Here is an 18,546-nt window from a genome sequence, read left to right as displayed (position 1 = left end):
CCACTTTCACCTCCACTGTGAATCCCCCTATGTCTAGTTCTGTATCTATCATGCCACAAGAGAAGTTACCACCAGAGGCCATAAAGGTGGACACCAAAGAATCATAGAATGTCCGGAGTTAGAAGGCACACACAGAGATCATGGAGTCCAACTCCTATCCCTGCACATGACAACCCCACAGTTCACACCGTGTGTCTGAGGGGGTTGTCCAGTCTCTTCTTGAACACTGTCAGGCTTGGGGCCGTGACACCTCCCTGGGGAGCCTGTTCCAGTGTCCAGCACCCTCTGGGTGAAGAACCTTTTCCTGATGTCCAACCTAAACCTCCCCTGGCACATCTTCCTGCCATTCCCTCAGGTTCTGTCGTTGGTCACTGAAGAGAAGAGCTCAGTGCCTGCCCCTCCTCCTCCCCTTGTGAGGAAGCTGCAGCTGCCATGAGCTCTCCCCTCAGTCTCCTCCAGGCTGAACAAACCAAGTGACTTCAGCCACTCCTCATGCAGCACCATCCCTGGCCTGCTCAGAAAGAGACACCAGAGCCCAGCAGGGCTGCAAGGGGCTTTACATGGGGGCCTGGGCAGGTGGAGGAGAGGCCATTGGTGCTGATGCCCCTCAGCTCCTGCAGCCTCATGAGGCCCCAGTGAGAGCCCAGAGCCTGATGGGCATCAGGGCCTTGTGGCCACAGCCAGGGCTATGAAAACTAACTGTTCCAGTTCCTTCTGTAAGAAAATATATTTAATTAAATATATATATATATATATATATATATATATTTTTTTTTTTTTTTAAGAGCGGATGTCTGTGACTTTAGCATCTCTGCTAAGGCTTCAGCCTGCTCCCCGGCAACCTCCGGAGAGGCCGCTCGGCGCCCAGCAGGGGGCGCTGCCGCCCGCAATGGCGGCCGCCCGCCGGAAGAGGGAGGTTCGGCCCTTCCGCAAGATGGCGGCGCCCAGGAGCGGCGTGGCAAGGGGGAAGATGAAGCGGCCAGCGGCCGCCCGGGCTCGGCGCGGCGGGAAGCTGGCTCGGCTGCGGCAGTCGGTGCAAGACTTCGTGCAGGCAGCTGGCGACCAGCCGCAGCTGCCCCTGCTGAAGGACTCGGAGAGGCAGAACCGCAGGAGCCGCCGGGAAGCCAGGAAGGAGAAGCGCAGGCTCAAGCGGAGCCGCCGCCGCCGCCTCCAGCGCGGGGAGCCGCTGGAGGCCCCCGCCGCCCCGGCCAAGCCGGCTGCTGCCAAGGCCGCTGCTGCCAAGCCCGCTCCGGCCAGGCCGGCTCCGACCAACCCGGCTCCTGCCCCCCGCCCCAGAGCCGCCACCTCGCCCGCCGCCGGGAAGAAGCGGCCGAAGCCGTCGGTCCCGGCGCCGACACCCCGCGCAGCTCCCGGCACCGGCTGGGCGCGGAAACGGGCCCTGCTGGAGGCCAACGAGGAGGAGGAGAAGGAGATCCGGCGGCTGGAGCGGCGGCTGGGGCTGGGCAAACGCCGCAAGAAGCGGGAGGGGAGCGCGGAGGGGGAGAAGGTGCCACAGAGCTTCCTGCGGGACGGGCTGGGCTACGTGCTGGGCGCCCTGGGCTCCCGGGACGGGCTCAGCTGCCTGTGCGAGAGCAGCGACGAGGAGGAGACCCCGGGACCCCGGCAGAGCCAGCCCGGACCCCGGGAGAGCCAGCCCGGACCCCGGCAGAGCCAGCCCGGACCCCGGGAGAGCCAGCCCGGGCCGGCGGAGGACGAGGAGGAGCAGGAAGAGGACGAGGAGGAGCAGGAGGAGCAAGAGGATGAGCAGGACGATGCCTCAGACCCCTCCGAGGGGGGTGATGTGGAGGGACAGTGGGAGAGCGAGAGCTCGGCCCCCGAGGACAGCGGGGAGCCTGAGGCCAGCGAGCAGCCGGGAGAGGAGGAGGATGAGGAGGAGGTGAGATGTCCACCTAGATAACACAAACAGGCTGAGAGAGTTGGGGTGTTCAGCCTGGAGACGAGAAGGCTCTGGGGAGACCTTATTGTGGCCTTTCAGTTCTTAAAAGGGGCCTATGAGAAAGATGGGGACAGACTTTTTAGCAGGGCCTGTTGCGGTAGGACAAGGAGCGATGCTTTTAAACTAAAGGAGAGGAGATTCAGGCTGGAGATCAGGAAGAAATTTTCTATACGGAGGGTGGTGAAACCCTGGCCCAGGTTGCCCGGAAAGGTGGTGGATGCCCCATCCCTGGAGACATCCCAGGCCAGGCTGGACGGGGCTCTGAGCAACCTGATCTGGTGAAGATGTCCCTGCTCATGGCAGGGGTGGCACTGGATGAGCTTGGGAGGGCCCTTCCAACCCAAACTATTCTATGATTCTATGAAACCTGCTGCTTAAACTACATTCCACAACCTCAACCCAAATGGGTCATGTAGCCCACATGGCAGTAACTTAAGCTGTTAGTGCGTCTGCAGCTGATAAAACCAAGACCTAGGATGTCAGGTTTTAGTAGCAATAACTTAAAGAAAATTTCCTGTAAAGGAGAGGGGTTTTGCTGCCATCAGGCAGCTGTTGTGTGCTTCTTTTCTGTATGAAGTTGTTCCTTTGGCATTAGTTATTAGATAGTAAAATACACGCTTAACTAATAGTTTGGTGTATTAATCTTAAGTAGAAATGTATATTTGTTTTCAAATCATTAGATACTAGTCTCATTTGGTATCTTATTTTGTTCTTTTCCTGGTAAGAGTCATAATGACAATGCTACGAAGTATGTTCCCCCTCATGTAAGAAAAGTTCAGGAGACACTAGATGACAAGAAAAGAGAGGAATTGAGAAGACTGAAGAAAATGGTGAATGGTCTCATTAATAGGTAATGTAATAAGGAAAGTCATTAATCTTTCCAGCTTGATGTGACAGTGCTCATCATTCAAAGAAAAGTGGCAATGATGTGACTTTTCTCTTCACAAACTGATTTTAAGTTGGCAATCATGTCTGCTATTCTTAATAATAATTATCTTTGTTGATAGAAACTCTTCAAAGCTGGTCGTTACACAAGTTGAAAAATCTAGAAAATAAATTTAAGTTTGGGCTGAATTCCACAGAGCAGTTGCCTGCACATGCTGGGTATAATTCACTCAGTGTCACTTGGAGTATGCCTATAAAAACACCTCATAGTATGAGTTATAACCCCCAAAAAAAGGCATTTTATTTTTTTAATTAAATAAAACTAAATTTCTTCAACACTACAGCTGAGGAGGAGCTCATAGCTCTGTATTGCTCATAGCTTAAAGTACTGAACAACAGAAAAAGTATTGAATACTTTCACGTGTTTTTAATTTATTTTAAAAATAGAAATCAGTTGGCATTTTCTTTTCGCTTTGTTATTTGTAAAATGCAGACTACAGTCTGCAGTTTGTTCAGTTGTTTAGAATGTGATATATGTTAGCAAAGTGTGAGGTATTTTCATACTTAATTTCTCCAGGGACAGCGATGCGCCATAGTTAGAACTGCTAGTAACAGAGTCTGTTTTCTTGTAATAAGTCTGTTCAGTGTGACAGTAAGCACATTGACAGTGCTTTGTTAATACTGCTGCGAACCTGTAAAAACAGGTTAATATTTAAAAAGAATACTAAACATATGTTGTATTTTTTTTAGTTTAGTGAACACAGCAAAATATAGAAGGTCCCTTCCAGTCATCTTTTCTGTCTTTCTTCTTCAGCCAAGCTAGTTTCTCTAAATATAATAGGTTTCGCTTCACGTAAATTGAAAATTATGGAACTGTGTAAAATAAGAAGAAGTGAACACTGGATTTTGTTTCTCAATAGGCTGAGTGAACCGAATTTGGCCTCCATTAGTGGGCAGATGGAAGAGCTCTACATGTCCAACAGCAGGAAGGACATGAATGAAACTCTGACCGATATTCTCATGAATGCCTGTGTGACCGCAGTTGCCATGCCTGCAAGACTGATGATGGAGCATGTCCTTTTGGTCAGCGTTCTTCATCATAACGTAGGAATTGAGGTAATTCTTGTGATTGGGGCTAATTTTGTTTAATAATGCCTGTAGTAGACTGTTTTCCTTGATATTTTGTTTCAATTGCATTTTAGTTTTTGATTGTATGTTGCTAAAAAGCATCTCTAGTTGAATTTCATCAGTATTTGTAGCTAATTTGCAAGGTGTCTATAAGTGAAAGGGACCAAATCTGTTGCTTTGTCTGATTAATTTATTTCCTTCATGAGTTACCTCTGATCACTTATAAAAGACATCATTGTTTTTATCAAAATCTTTCTACATCCATAAACCTGTTTTTTTTAAGCTCCAGCTTTCCTTTTTATTTACACTAATCTGTTTCTGCTCTCTTGGGTATATGAGAGTATTGTTCTTGAACAATGTGTATCCAGACAAGGAAGGTGTTGCTGTTACAGAAATCCTTTCACATCATTGGAAAAAAGTCCTTTTTAAAGCCCAATCATGCAAATTATCAGTGGAATTAATTAGGTATACCAATGACTCCAGAATATCAAAAACTTCAAAAAACATTGCAACATTTTTTGGCTTTCGTGTGTGTCTGTGTGTGTCTGTGTGTGTCTGTGTGTGTCTGTGTGTGTCTGTGTGTGTCTGTGTGTGTCTGTGTGTGTCTGTGTGTGTGTTTTTAAGCCTGATGAATGATTTGGATAAAATATCTCTTGCTTACTATTCAGAAGCAGCAGAAACTACTGATGTCAACTGAGGTGTTTAAGCGCTTTGTTCCCATCAAGTTCCATTTTCTTTCTGTGGCTCAATTCCGAAGTTGTGTGGATGCAAGTTGTTCAGTTTGTCATACAGTGACCTGAATGCTGTCTCTGAAATCGTATTCAATATCAGATGGATGCAATTACAGCAGCTTTCTCCACACAGCCTTACCATTGCACTTTTTTTTTGTTCCTCTTTGCTGCTTGAAAGGCATTTCTGACTGCAAATATAATAATACAGTACTTTTTTTAAGAAGAGAAGCACAATCTTTTTAGAAGTTGAAGCTTTGCAAAATACTTAGTAATAGCATTTAGATATAGATAAACTAATAGATATTAGAAAAAAGATGATATCCAGACTGTCTTCTGTACCACTGACTCTGTTACACAGCATCTTTGAATCTGAGACTGTAGTATTTAAGTGTATTACAAAGCCCCATTATTCTTTCTGTAAAATAAAGGTAGAATATGCATTATGGGGATGTGTGATAGCACAGCGGTGTTTTAGATTAGTTTGAGCAATGCAGAAGTTGGGATTCCAGTAGCTGTTTTTATACATTTGTGCAATTTGTTGGATGGTTAACATTTAATATCGTCAAGGCTTGTAATGCAAGTTCTGCTACTGGGACTTCTGGTTTTCATAAGAACAGTCAGCAACTGTAATAATGGAGGGATCTTGTTTAGCAGTACATTACCTACCTATATTTTGGCATACTTTTAAATTCCAGTCTTTAGCATCAGGTCTCTTTTCACAAATACAGAGATTCCATGTGTGTCCATGAAAACTGTAAACAAATACATTCTGATGTGTGTATAGTGCAGGTTCATAACATTTGCTTGTTTTGCATGGACTTTAAAAGGCAACTGGGTGGCATATATGAGGTGTAAATAACGTGTACTTCAAGAAAATGTCACACCACTTAGACATTTGTGTTTGTAAATGTAGAACATCCATATTGCTTAGGAGAAGCAACAATATTTCTATAAAGTTAATAATGTCAGTGCCCCAAAAATGAATGTTGTACAGATGTCTGTAAAATCTACTTACACTTAACTGCTGGATTCTTTTTCCCCCTTAATGGAACTGTTGCCAGGTCGGCGCTCACTTTTTGGAAGCCATGGTGAAGAAATTTGATGAACTCTGTAAAAGTGATGTTGAAGGGAAAGAATGTGAAAATCTTCTTGCCTTGATTGCTCATTTGTATAACTTCCATGTGGTTCATTCCCTGCTGATCTTTGATATTCTGAAGAAGCTTGTTAGCGCTTTCACTGAGAAAGAGATTGAGTTGATTTTGTTCCTTCTGAAAAATGTGGGCTTTTCCTTAAGAAAAGATGATGCATTGGCTTTGAAGGAACTGATCACTGAAGCCCAGAAGAAAGCAAACACAGCAGACAAGAAACTTCAGGATCAGACTAGGGTATGTGCGTGTATTTTAAAGATTTTTCTGCTCTGACTAGATTTAATAACCATTTGGATACGTGTGTTAATTTACCAAAATGTTCTCTGCTACACTCTATTTAGATTCTAAGTTACCATTAGTGTTCAGTTGTTGCATTCAGTTATTTGCATTTGTCTTTCTCCATTAGTTCTTAGGACACAGACACCAAAATGCTTGTAATGGGTGAGACTAGGACTGGTTTGTGCCGTATGGAATGGATGGTGCTTCTGTTTCGTGATACTTTGTATGCTTAAAAAAAAGGTCACTGAGGCATGGTGTTTGCCAGATTAAGCTTTCAATTGAAGCTTGAACACAAATGAATATAACAGGAGTTAAAGTAAACATCCTTCTCTGTATTCGTATTCATATAATCTAAATTTTTATGTGCATTGCCAGCTGAGCTGCTTATTTTCACAGAACAATAATCTTAAAGTACACTCTCTACTTTATTAGGTGAACTTACAGCACATAATTCACAGAAATATCTCTTCTCCCAATAGGTTCGTTTTATGCTAGAGACGATGTTGGCGCTAAGGAATAATGACATGCGTAAGATTCCTGGTTATGATCCTGAACCAGTTGAGAAACTCCGCAAATTGCAAAGAACACTGGTGAGAACTTTCTTGACATATGTACTAGAGCTGTTCTTCAGCCAGATGTAATTATTTGTATTGTATGCTGGCTTGCTGGGCTATAGCTTTTTAAAATTCATTTAACAGTCTGAAACTCTTGTGGATAAAAATAACTTATTGGATCGTTAAATATGATCTCCTGTGTCCAAGTTAAGTCAGCATTCAACCAGCCTTCTGCAGAACAATTTGGGAAAGGGCATAATATTTACCCAAAGTCTTTGCCTCAGAGTCCTGTATTTGAAAAAGAGATTGTGGGGTGTTTAATAATTGTGCAGAAGAAATGAGTCAGTATGATGAGTTTTGTTTCTTTTCTTTAATAGATTTTTGCATGCTGGCACCTGCTTCAAACTTCACCAGAGTTATTTTGGAAGTCTAACACTTCTGAAAACCTGAATGTTTTTTCTTCCTTGTTTTGGTTTGGTTTGTCTTTTGGCGGAGAGAGGGTGTTTTGTCTAGAACACCACAGTGTAAAATCTGTCACAGTAATTGTCTCTGTGGATTGAGAACTAATTCATTTTCACAAGACTTGAATCCGGTTCTGGAGTGCATGTGTCTCCAACTTGAAAATTAATGCTACTTGTCTACAACACCTGTAGCATCTTAATTTTCAGAAATTTGTATGTGCAGGATGTGCACATCAGTGACAACAGGCCAGGCAAAAATAAGCTGGGTAGCCTAATTCTGTAGAGCTTCCTCTCTTAAGTTGTTGCAGTCCTCTTAGTACGCTTCTAGAGTCGTTAGTTGAAAATTCTTGGTTTGTACAAAGAATTTCAGCTTTTTGTTCTTTGAATTGTACAAAACTTAAGGCAGTTTGTCATTTTATTTAGTCACGAGTATTCAAAAGAAAATCATTACTAGATTGTAAAATGCTGCAACTGGTTTTCAATGTCAGCATCAAGTCTGAATTCTAATCACGTTTTATAAGTGGAAGATGGCTACTCTTTTATTTTTTAATTTTTAGAAAAGAGGATCAATTAAAGAGCTTCTAAATGTAGATTTAGGCAACTTCTTGTGTTTGAGGAATTAGAGCATATGGGGAACTTGTAAATTCTTTTCAGGTTGCTGAGTGAACATGTGAAGACCTTTGTGGTGGTGAAGTTATTTGTTTACTTAAAATTACTTGTAAACAAATACTTTAATTAATGTGTTTGCTGTTTTCTTCGTTTGTTGGGTTTTTTGGTTGGTTGGTTGGTTTGGTTTGGTTGGTTTGGTTTGGTTTTTTTGTTTTTTGTTTTAAAGAAAAACAACAAAACTTCAACTAAAAGCTTTTGGATTCTTTGTATTTTGCCATTCAAGGTTCACAGCAGCGGTTCTGGTAAAGAAACTCAGCTCCGCGTGTCCCTGGAATCTCTCCTCAGCGCCGATCGGGTTGGTCGCTGGTGGATCGTAGGGTCGTCCTGGAGCGGAGCACCGATGATTAATGAGACAAACAGGAATACTCAGCAAAACCTGCAGATAGGAAAGGTAAATCCAAGCAGTGCTGGTTAGGAGTCTAAATATTTGTGATCTTTTGAATATTCTTCATACAGGTGAATAAGTTCATTTCAGAGCCCACCAAAAAAACCCTTCATGGGCTTTTGTAAGACTAAGCCTTTGCAATGTGAATCCTGCTCTTATATTTTTCAAAATGTTGTTCTAATGCACTTCATAAGAGCTATTACTACAAGTGTTCTGGTATAGCTTGTTTTTTCTTATCCTGTGGAATTGCAAAAGTAATTTATGTCAGTGGAAGAAGAAACTTGATTTAAACATGGATTTGCTAGTATGAATTCTGACAGGTAGTTTTGTCTGTCTGTGGGTGACATATATCCAAGCTGATTCTACAATGAGTATGATGAGATGGTCATGGTGTCTTACGTTAGAGAAGCATGTGTTTAAAATAATTAATTGTATTTCCCTAGTTGAAGAAGTTCCTGATGATGTTTGTGCCTCCAGACAAAAGCTCAGGACCTTTGGACTGATGCTTCACAGTTCAGTGGAGATCTTCATTAATGGTCTTATTAGAGGCTGCGCAGAAGCAGCTTTCTTAAAGCAAGAATAAATAAAATAGCTTTTGTTTTTCAGGTGAGTGCAAAGATAATGGAGCTTGCTCGTAAGCAGAGGATGAACACCGATATCAGGAGAAGTATATTTTGTGTCCTGATGACAAGTGAAGACTTCATGGATGCCTTTGAAAAGCTTCTCAAGTAAGTACAGAGTAGCGCAGAAGACAGCCCAGAACTAAAAATAGCATTAGCTGAATTGGAAAAATATCACTGCTGGTCTGGGTCTAAGAGCATTTAATTGATAATACGATTAAAGATGAGCATTGCTAGTGGTCCACGTGGGGTAAAAAGGTAGGAGAGGGACCAAAGCCCTGGTGTGAGGACTAGCAGGGGGCAGGCAGAACTGACCGGCAGTCAGAGGAAGGGAGTGATCCCTGTTACTGTCACTCGTGTCTGTAACTGTGATTTACAGAGTCTTTTGGCTTCAGGAGCCTGTATCTTTTTGCACTGAAGGTGTCTGTCCCCGCATAGCGGGTGGAAGTCTGTTGGCAGGTTTGCGTCCTTACAGAGGCAGCCCAGAAGCCCCTTCATGACATCTCTTTGTCACTGGGTTTCTGTACTACTGCTGCTTCCTTCTTGCCACCTTGTTCAGCCATCTTGCAGGTCTCTGTCCATACTTGCGTGACCTGGTAGTGCTCTAGCACCTCCACTTCCCTCTGGCAGGATTTATTAGCTTTGGATTTGCTCCAGGGTCACATTTCATGTTAAGACCAGTTTCCTTATCACTTGGCAAACAGCTCTTTAGAAGAAGATGTGATCAGGGAAAAGCTCAAACTAAGCTGTTCTTTGTGTTTGTCAGAATATTAATTGTAAATCTGTAGTAACTGGGAGGGGAGAGATCAGGTCTGAACTTTTCTATTGCAGCCTTGTAATTCAAGGGAATTGTCTTACCAGGATGGCATGCAATTATTTAATTTGCTAACCAAACCAAAACAGACTTTGTAATAAAGTCAACTAATATTTGATTAAATGCCACTTCTGCAAAACACAGCTTGAATTTAAGACTCTGATGGAGTCATTCCAATATCTTAATATGGCCTGTTCAATTAAAGGAAATTAGCTGCTGCTGCTGCAGTTCTTGCCAAGACCTGGTAGCTCAATTTGCAAATTGATCCTTGACTCTCATCCGTGCTATTTAAACCAGTGTACAAATCTGTGTACATACAGGCGTGGCAGAAAAACTCTGTCTGCAGATTGCCCGGTGTGTTGATACTGATTTTTGTACAGCAAACTCAAAGACAGAGGAATTCTCAAACCTGCCCACATCTGGCAGAGCATAATGGAAGGTACACAGAATTGTTGGTGAAGGAATTAACTGTAATGTGAACATGCGTTCCAGAGCGTGTGGGAATTCATACTTACATGTTTGGTGTCAGTCACACGAGAAAGAGCATGAGAAATATATGAAGAAATATTTTAACTGTGCTTGTTGATTCATCTGCTGCTAGATCTCTGGCAGGGCTGAGGTGTGGTTAAATGGTAATTTAAACCATTTTAAATCCAGGCTGCTATAGTTCTGCTTGTCTTCCTCCTCCTTACATCAAAAGAAAGTAATTAGTTTGAAGCCGGAACAGCTCCCTGAAGTGGCTCAGCTTGTGATTGCTGAAGTGTCAGTGTGAAGGGAGGGTTGGGAACATCGCTGGAGACAAAGAGAGTGAGATTTGATGTATTTCATCAGCTGAAAGGCTGCACCTCTTCAGAAACCACAGATTCGCATGTGAGGGGGAATGAATGCTGCTAAGTTTGACGAAGAGGCAATTTTTAAAGCTATTTCATAGAGATGAAGAATTTGAGAAACTTCACCTCTCACAAAAAAAATGGAAACTTGTAAAAGTATTGAGCATCCTTTTGTAGTGTGACATGTAATTCAGAGTAGTGAGTATGTGATGGTATTTTCTGAAACAATTTGTTGCTATTTTGGTTCCAAAGGTAATGATGGGCTTGGGCTTGAGCTGATGACAACTAACCTTAGAGCCAGGCTTCTGCTGGGGATAAATCATCTGTTCCAGAGACATTTATTGTGTGGTGGGGGGAAATTCTTAAAGTGATCAAGACATGCAAGTCCATGGGAATATTGTAACTCATGAATGATTTAATAGGTGAGGCAGTTGAATATTATTTATCTAAGATTACGAGGCTTATGAAATCTGTATAAGGTTTATAGTGAAGCTCAGCAGTGAGAGACAATCCCAACTCTTTAATTTTAGTTGTTTAGGAATGCTAGCTCTACAATGAGAAAACACTGCTAGGTCTGCGAAGAAGTGAAGGGAAGAACAAAGCTGAATACCCAAGTGCTGATGTACTTGGTTACAACCATCTGGCAACATGAATATTTCTTAAATAAGCAAGTCATGATAGAAGCGATCACAGAATGATCTTAAAGGTGTTTTCCAACCAAAATCCTCGAGTCAAATCGTTAACACAAGGAAAAGGAGAGTCTGTCAAATTAGTGACTGCAATGTAACAAGTCTATTAAATGCACGGTTGGTGGCTGAAAGTCTCCGTATTTGAAAAAAGAAAAAACAAACCTTATTGCTCTGTAATAAAGTCAAATAGAACTTGGCTGATGGGAGAGCGAGCAAATCGTATCACAGACACAGCACTTGTAGTGCTGGTCTCTATTGCAGAAGCAGACTTGGAAGTTTTCGCTGCTCATTAGCAATCAGCCTAGAAATCATACCAGATTTTTATATTGTAAAACCTTAAATTCTGGTGTTTTTTGGCCGGAAGACAATATTAATATTTTCTCTGTTAATCTGGCATGTGTCTGTGGTCAAATGCAATGGCAGATGTCCGGAGATGTGTACAAATGAGAGATATTAGACTCAAGCAATGACAAACTGTACTTTACAGATGGTAGAGCAACTTCCAGTGGAGTCCAACTTAGTTAGAAAATACACTTGAGTTATACTGAAGCCATAAGAAACTGGAGCTTGAAGCAATGAGAAGAATTTTGTTTGACATTTTTTCAGGTTATAATACAAAGCATTTTTCATTTTAATTGGTTTTAATGCTGCCAAGCATTTGGCAGCCCTGGAAGTTCAGTCATATTGTGCACAGAACAGGCACATTGCGAGTTAGTTATTGTTCCCCACCAAAGTGGTTCGGGCCTCTTTTAGAGAAGGCTGCTCAGTTCTTGGCCTTTATGCCAACATAAGTACTCATTGATACTGTTTTCTTTAGACTTTTTTTGTGGTTTTTAAGGTGGTTTGAAATCACTGATTGCATCCTTTTAAGCTACTATCAAACAATAATGAATTTAAAGTACTATGTAGCAATGAGTTGACCTAGAAATGAAAATATTCTTATCACCAAGTAGGAGAAACATCTTAAAATATTTTCTTATGCCTAGTAAGTACCACAGAAGTGAAGGACCCTGGACATGTTTCTCTAAATAGGCTGATACTGATCCAAAGGCTGGTTTTCCTCCTATGACCATAGGTACAAGTGTGAGACAACCACAACAGGGTCCTATGGTTCTCATTTCACTATTTAATTTTTGCGTTGGTGCCCTGTGCAGCAGCGCTTGCTGCAGTGCTGGACTCGGTGATCCTTGTGGGTCCCTTCCAACTCAGGACATGCTATGATAGTACTGCTGCTGCTTTCCGGGCCACAAGAGCCCGTGACGACAGAGCCATCTCCTCTGTTTTAATTCATGGAGAGCCGCAACCACAGAATGGGCAACCTCTCCTTCCCCAGGGGGTGATTCCACCTGTATCATTCCACTCCTGCTGTTGAGGTTTGGCTTTGCAGCCACCCCTTTAACACTGATCACACTGCAGTGCTTCCATATTGCCGTACCAGGACCCAGTCTGAAGGGTTTGAGTCCATTCAGTGTTTTAAAGACTTTGTAAGAACCTTTTACCAAGTAAAATTTCATGTGGTGTTTGGGTTTGTTTTTGACAAGTATTGCTCTCGGGCATTGACTGTAGCTCTTTGTGGCAGTAATTTTTTCCTTACTAAACGATTGTCGTTCTCTTGCTAAATTTTAGGCTTGGACTGAAAGATCAGCAGGAGAGAGAAATTATTCATGTGATCCTTTACTGCTGCTTACAGGAGAAGACATATAACCCCTTCTATGCGTTTTTGGCTAACAAGTTTTGTGAATGTGAAAGACGATTTCAGGTGAAGAAAAATCTGTTTCTACTTTATTTTAGTGCCGTTGTTGTGGTTAGAGAGTTATTAAATACCTGAGAATGGATGCGTGCCTGGTAAGATCTTGATCCTGAGGAAGAATTCTGCTGATCTAGTTTATGCATTCAGTAAGGCGTCCTCATGGTCAGATATGAACAGGAAATAAAACAACTGCTGCAGAAGGTTTGCTTTCCTCCGTTTTACATATTTTAAAAGAACTGAAGAGTCTGGTCAAGCATCTGTGTTAATTAACAGAGGGCTCATAAGGAACAGAAGGTTGGAAGGTTTTGTTACGTTGTTACTCATTTAAACAGTCACTTGATTTGTAGTATTTTTTTTTCCTTTGACACTTAGGTGACATTTCAGTTCAGTATTTGGGACAAAATCAGAGATTTAGAAGATCTGTCAGCCAGCGCCATCTCCAACCTGGTCTCGCTGTTGGCTCACTTAATAAGGACAAAATCGTTGCCACTTTCTGTCCTCAAGGTTGGTCTGTTTTCTTTTCAAAATACTTCTGTGTTTTCTTTGGATTCACTGCTTCTATGAAAGATGTATTTTCTCTGATAACTTACTGGTACTTTAGCTGTTCGTGGTCATAAGCCAAGACAAAACTTGTTCTAAAATTACCAAATTAATCCAGTTGATTATGGTAACGCTGTCATTGGGGAAAAGGGAATGCGTGGTGGGCCACACGTATAGAAACTCTATAGAAAGTTCTATATCTAGAGCAGTTGTAAGATTATTTTCTTCAGAATATCCAGAGTTGGAACTGAGGCCCCCTCATTAACAGACTTTGTTAGTGGCTTCTGTGCTATGCTTTTTAGCTGATGTTGATTTTTTTTTTTGTTAGATCAGGAAGAAATCTACTGAGCATTTGCATTTCAGAATGGGAAGTCCATAGAATATTATTAGAAGAATAATTGAAATATGTTAAATAGGCAGTTATGTGCTGTGTCCTAGGTACTTCTGAAATATTTATCTAGTTGAGAAATTATATCTAGTATTCTGGTGCTGTTTGAAAGGTTATTTCTTAGAAACTTCTCTGCTTTCCGTATTGATTGTCTCTTGGAGGCAGCGTTCTCAGCTAATTCTTCTGTGCCAAGCTTAAGACTCGGTATATATGGGAAGCCAGTTGGTGTGCTAAAAGTTGTTTGTTTAGAAAAGAATTCGGCTGTTTGAAATTTGAATTAATCTAGTTCTCCGTCTTTCTCTACTAGGTAATTGAATTCAGCGAACTAGATAAACCCAAAGTCCGTTTCTTGCGCCAAGTATTAAGTATGCTATTAATCAAAGCAGATGACGAAGAAATTAGTGACATTTTTGTGAGGTAAGTGATCAGAGGGATCTCCGGGGAACCCTTGGTGAGTAGTAATTAAGAAGATAAGAAGTTTGCTTATTTTGTTTGGAATTATACAGTGCCTTTTCCAAAGATCAGCGATCCATCCCTTAAAAAGGAAGCTCACTGGGTGAGGGGGGGCAAGTGTATCAGTTGTGTGTTAGCACAGGCTCTGATATAGACAAAACTGTGAGAAGCGTTACACAAAACAAGGCTTTTGGATATTCCACATATCATTTTGGTGACAGGATTTTTATAAGCGGAGCTCTGTAATTACCTGCTTTCCTTCTTGTTTTACCGTCTGTGTGCAGTGGGATTCACTCTCCCAACAATCTTTACTAGTAGGTGTCATTAGCGTAAGAAAGAAGAATAAAGAAATACTATTGAGGTTTTGGGGATTATTTTAGGTTTTGTTTGTTTGTTTTTTTAAATCAACATTGTCGGGAAAATCTCATTTTCATGTATGAGACAGGATAGGCTGGGAAATCTCTAACTTTGGAGATGATTAGGACTTGAGTGGGTGAGACTCAGAGCAGTCTGGTCACACTTACATGTTAGTCCAGCTTTAAACAGGAGGTCGGACACGGTGACCTACCAACATCCTTTCTGACTTAAATTATTCCATGATTTTGTTGTATTAAATTTGCAAAGTCACATAAAGTTAGGAAAAAAATCGGTGATGATGTTTCAGCCATTACGCCACAACACAAGGAAGCTCAGACGTGGTGTTTGCCTCATTTTTTGCTGTAATTGTTTACATAAAGCAAGCCTAAGGCTCCAATATTCCATTTTATTGTTGAGGATCAGTTGTGTGTTGAGTGTGTTTGGGCTGTTTGCCAAACCAGTGTTGACTTGCTGGTAATTTGAAAACCTCTTCAGAAAGTCTTTTATAGGATAGATTTTTTTTTTCTACATCTCTATTTGAAAAAATATTAAAAAGAAAGAAGAAAATTCAGAAACAGTAGAAAACTAAATACTCTTTTTGATCTGTATCTTTACAGGGTATCTGACAACCCCAAACTGGGAGTGCTACGGGAAGGCTTGAAACTCTTCCTGACCCACTTCTTACTGAAAAACGCACAAGCCCAAAAAAGTGCTGAAGAATTTAGCTTATTAAAAGAAAGAGTTGAACTGGCAACCAAGGCTTTGCAAGCAAAAGAGTCCAAATTGAAACTATAGTCCTGTTTTTTGAATAAAACATATGGAAAACCTAGGTCTGCATGAAGATGCAAAGCTTCGTTAGTCTTTCACACCCAAATAATTGAGAATGAGGAGAGCGATGTTATTCCAAAGGAGCTGTTTTTTGATGTAAACAGTTACTTTGCTCCACACACTCTTTACAGGTTTGACTGAAGGCAATTCAAGGCTTTCCTGTAGAAAGGGAAAATATTTGGGGTAAGTCCCTTTTTAGCACAGGTGTTTGTGTTGATGGTTCGTATCCAGGGAGGAGAATGAATTTCTGTTCTGTCATACTCCCAGTCAACCCTGGCATTCTGTATTGCACATTCTAACCTTTCATTTAAAATAATTGTAGACTACCGACCGCTGGATATTAAAGAAACAGCGTTAAGACTTTTATATGTATTAATACTTGCCTGAAGAAACAGGCCACTAGATGGCACAAGTACTGGTGAGTCAGTTTGGGAAGAGATGAACTTTTTTCTTAAAGTGTTGAAGTTATCCACTAATTCTATGAATTGTTTACCTGACTGTGGGTCAGGAAAAGATCTTCAGTTGGATTCAAAGTTGTAGCAAAGACCTGAAGATCTGATTTTTCCCAATTATATTGGGTTCGAAATCGCAGCATAGTTATATTGCTCTTTGAGTGTGTTTTTCTCAGCTTTAAAATTGAAGTTCTCTAACACTTGTAATAATCAGATTTTTCTAGGCATAATAAACAATAGCAGTGTCAGTCTCAATAAGAGAATACTTTTCTTAAGAATTAGCTTCCATTTTCCATTCAGATGTTTAAAAAAAATTGTACATTTATTTCCATGATGCTCAGTGCTGAGTGGTTTGTTTCTTTTGTCACCTTACCACTACACATTAAACTGTGATATTTCTAAAGGCTTAGCTATTTGCATTCGCTTTACTGTAGACGGCTTCCCAGGAGGAGACTGACCTTAAACTGGAGGGGGAAACGCTCTCTGGTCTATAGTAGGTGCTGTATATGCGTTATCTACCTGTGCAGGGGCTGCCAGCCCTGTATCTGTGACCACACTTGCCCTCTGGTGCTCCCTAGGCCACTCAATTATCATGTCGTATAATTGCATGTGATACCAATTGATCTGTTCTGCTGCTTTGCATCTGTCCCTGGTGGCAAAATTTGCTCCCAGGAGGCATCCTTAGAAAATTTTCAGTTCTGCAGCAAGAGAGAGAGAGACAAGATTATGATTATTATTATTATTATCATGATTATTATATCAAAGAATACTGTGCTTGTTTGGTTGTACTTGAAATGTTTTCAGGAACAGGAGTGCTTCCCCCGCAGCCGACAAGCTGTTTTTTTCTCCTTCCGTCTGTTGGAGAGGGCAAGTTGTAGGAAACAAGGTGTCCCAGGAGCAGAGAGATCCAGTTGCCAAATCCCCGGTGATGCTGGCACGGTAACAACTAACACAGAAGAGATTACTACTAAAAGAACAAAGCGAGATGCTTTCTTTGGCCCGTTTCATACCAGCAACAGGTTCTAAGTATACAAATCTGATGATTTCCCCTCTGCTGCATCTTACGTGCAACAGGCAGAAGACAAATAAAAAAATAGTAAAAATATTTCTAAAATTCATACCAGTTAACAGAAGTGTGGGCGGCAGAAGAATTGACACTGTATTGTGATGGACACAAAAATCACAGCTTCGGAGAGTGCATGTAAACAGCTCCCTTGCAGCCAGCCATGGCAAACCTTGTATTTTAGTTCTGAAGGCTGGACTCAGGAGAAAATCTGTGCAAGCCCCTAGAAACTGGCTGCTATAGAATGTTTGGGACCTCAATGGGTAAAAATTGCTCCCCCTAGACTGCAGCAGCCACCTAATTACCTTTTTTTGCAGGAGTTTAGGTAGACCCAGCATTTCAACGGCTTAGTAACACATAAATGGAAACACATTGCTCTAGCTGGGAGGCTGAGGCGACTTCCCTCTTTGAGATAAATCTTGCAACATCTTCCTTACATTAAATGTGACAGGCTGCCAGTTCCTTCTCTGAACGCTTTCCTTGGCGATCAGAATTGACCACCCTCTGCTGCCGGGGGAAAGATTGCCTCGTGTTTTATGGGTCTGAGTCTATTCTCTGGCTGCAGCTGCCTGAGGCGGCGTGCTGCAGGTGTTGCCATGCAATTAGAGGAGATGGTTTTGACCTTACACTCTAAAATTACAGGTGCTATTTTTTTTTTTTAAAATAGAGACTTGCGTTAGTTATTCATTATCCCCATCAGCTAGTATGTTCTGTGCAAACTTAGAGTTATTAGAGCCATTGCTTTGTTGCTGAAGAAAACGCATTTTACCTGCCTGCAGCTCTTAGTTTTGTCACATTGATGTATAAACGTAAATTAAAAAAAAAAAAAGAATTTTCAAGGAAAGTGGCCAAAATACACTGCCAGTCTCCAGTGCTGGCGTCACGGCACAAGGACAATTGCTGTGGGCGTTTCCAAGTAAGTCCCATCCCCTGGCTGTGATTCAGTGAGGGAATAACTGTGAGACAGAAATTTGACAGCTCTGGGATTCCTGAGTCTTGCATCTTGCCATGTTCAACAGCTTTTTTCCATGGTCCTGCTGGCCATACTGTCCCAGCTTCACAGTGGTGGAAAGGCTGTCAGTGCACTATCGATGCACGTACCCATCTGCAAGCTGTTGCTTCTGTGGTCCAGGCGCATCCCGAGGGTACGAGGCACATTTGAAAAAGAAAGCTGATATTATTTTATATTTTTGTGTATATTAAAATATGTATTTTATATATTATATCTGTATAAATACAAGTATGACTAGTAAGTATATATATTTTAATATATTTGTTATTTTTAACCTTGGAGAAGAAACTTGTCACCAGCAAAGCCAGCCCTGCCCACCTGTCTGTCACAGCAGCAAGGCGGTCGGTGCTGTGAGGTCTCCAAGTCACAGCAGCAAGTCCCAGTGCCAGCAAGCGGCTTTCTGCAAAACTGGACATTGAGCACTGGCTGCAGCAGAGGCTGCTGGAGAGGTTACACCAGGCTTGAGCACCTTCTGCCTTGCCTGCCATGGAATGGTGCAATGCCATGAGCAGTGTAGGGGAAAGGGACCTGGGAGTCCTGGGACAGCAGGGTG

At 41.8% G+C, this 18,546-nt stretch overlaps 1 protein-coding gene across 1 annotated transcript; it reads left to right on the top strand.

Moving 5' to 3' along the window:
* Positions 1-934: 934 nt before the first annotated feature.
* On the top strand, positions 935-16,321 carry NOM1 (nucleolar protein with MIF4G domain 1; the record flags this gene model as incomplete). The annotated part of the gene is made up of 11 exons (XM_082047156.1): positions 935-1,897; positions 2,683-2,807; positions 3,763-3,958; positions 5,763-6,086; positions 6,608-6,718; positions 8,036-8,203; positions 8,804-8,925; positions 12,777-12,909; positions 13,273-13,404; positions 14,136-14,245; positions 15,256-16,321. 11 exons carry the CDS (start codon positions 935-937, stop codon positions 15,431-15,433), a joined length of 2,562 nt encoding a protein of 853 aa, XP_081903282.1. The 3' UTR covers positions 15,434-16,321.
* Between the last annotated feature and the right edge of the window lie 2,225 nt (positions 16,322-18,546).

This window comes from Streptopelia decaocto, assembly GCF_964273445.1.
Source record: "Streptopelia decaocto genome assembly, chromosome: 2".
Classification (NCBI taxonomy): Eukaryota; Metazoa; Chordata; class Aves; order Columbiformes; family Columbidae; genus Streptopelia; species Streptopelia decaocto.
This window is presented reverse-complemented; position numbering and strand designations above follow the sequence as displayed.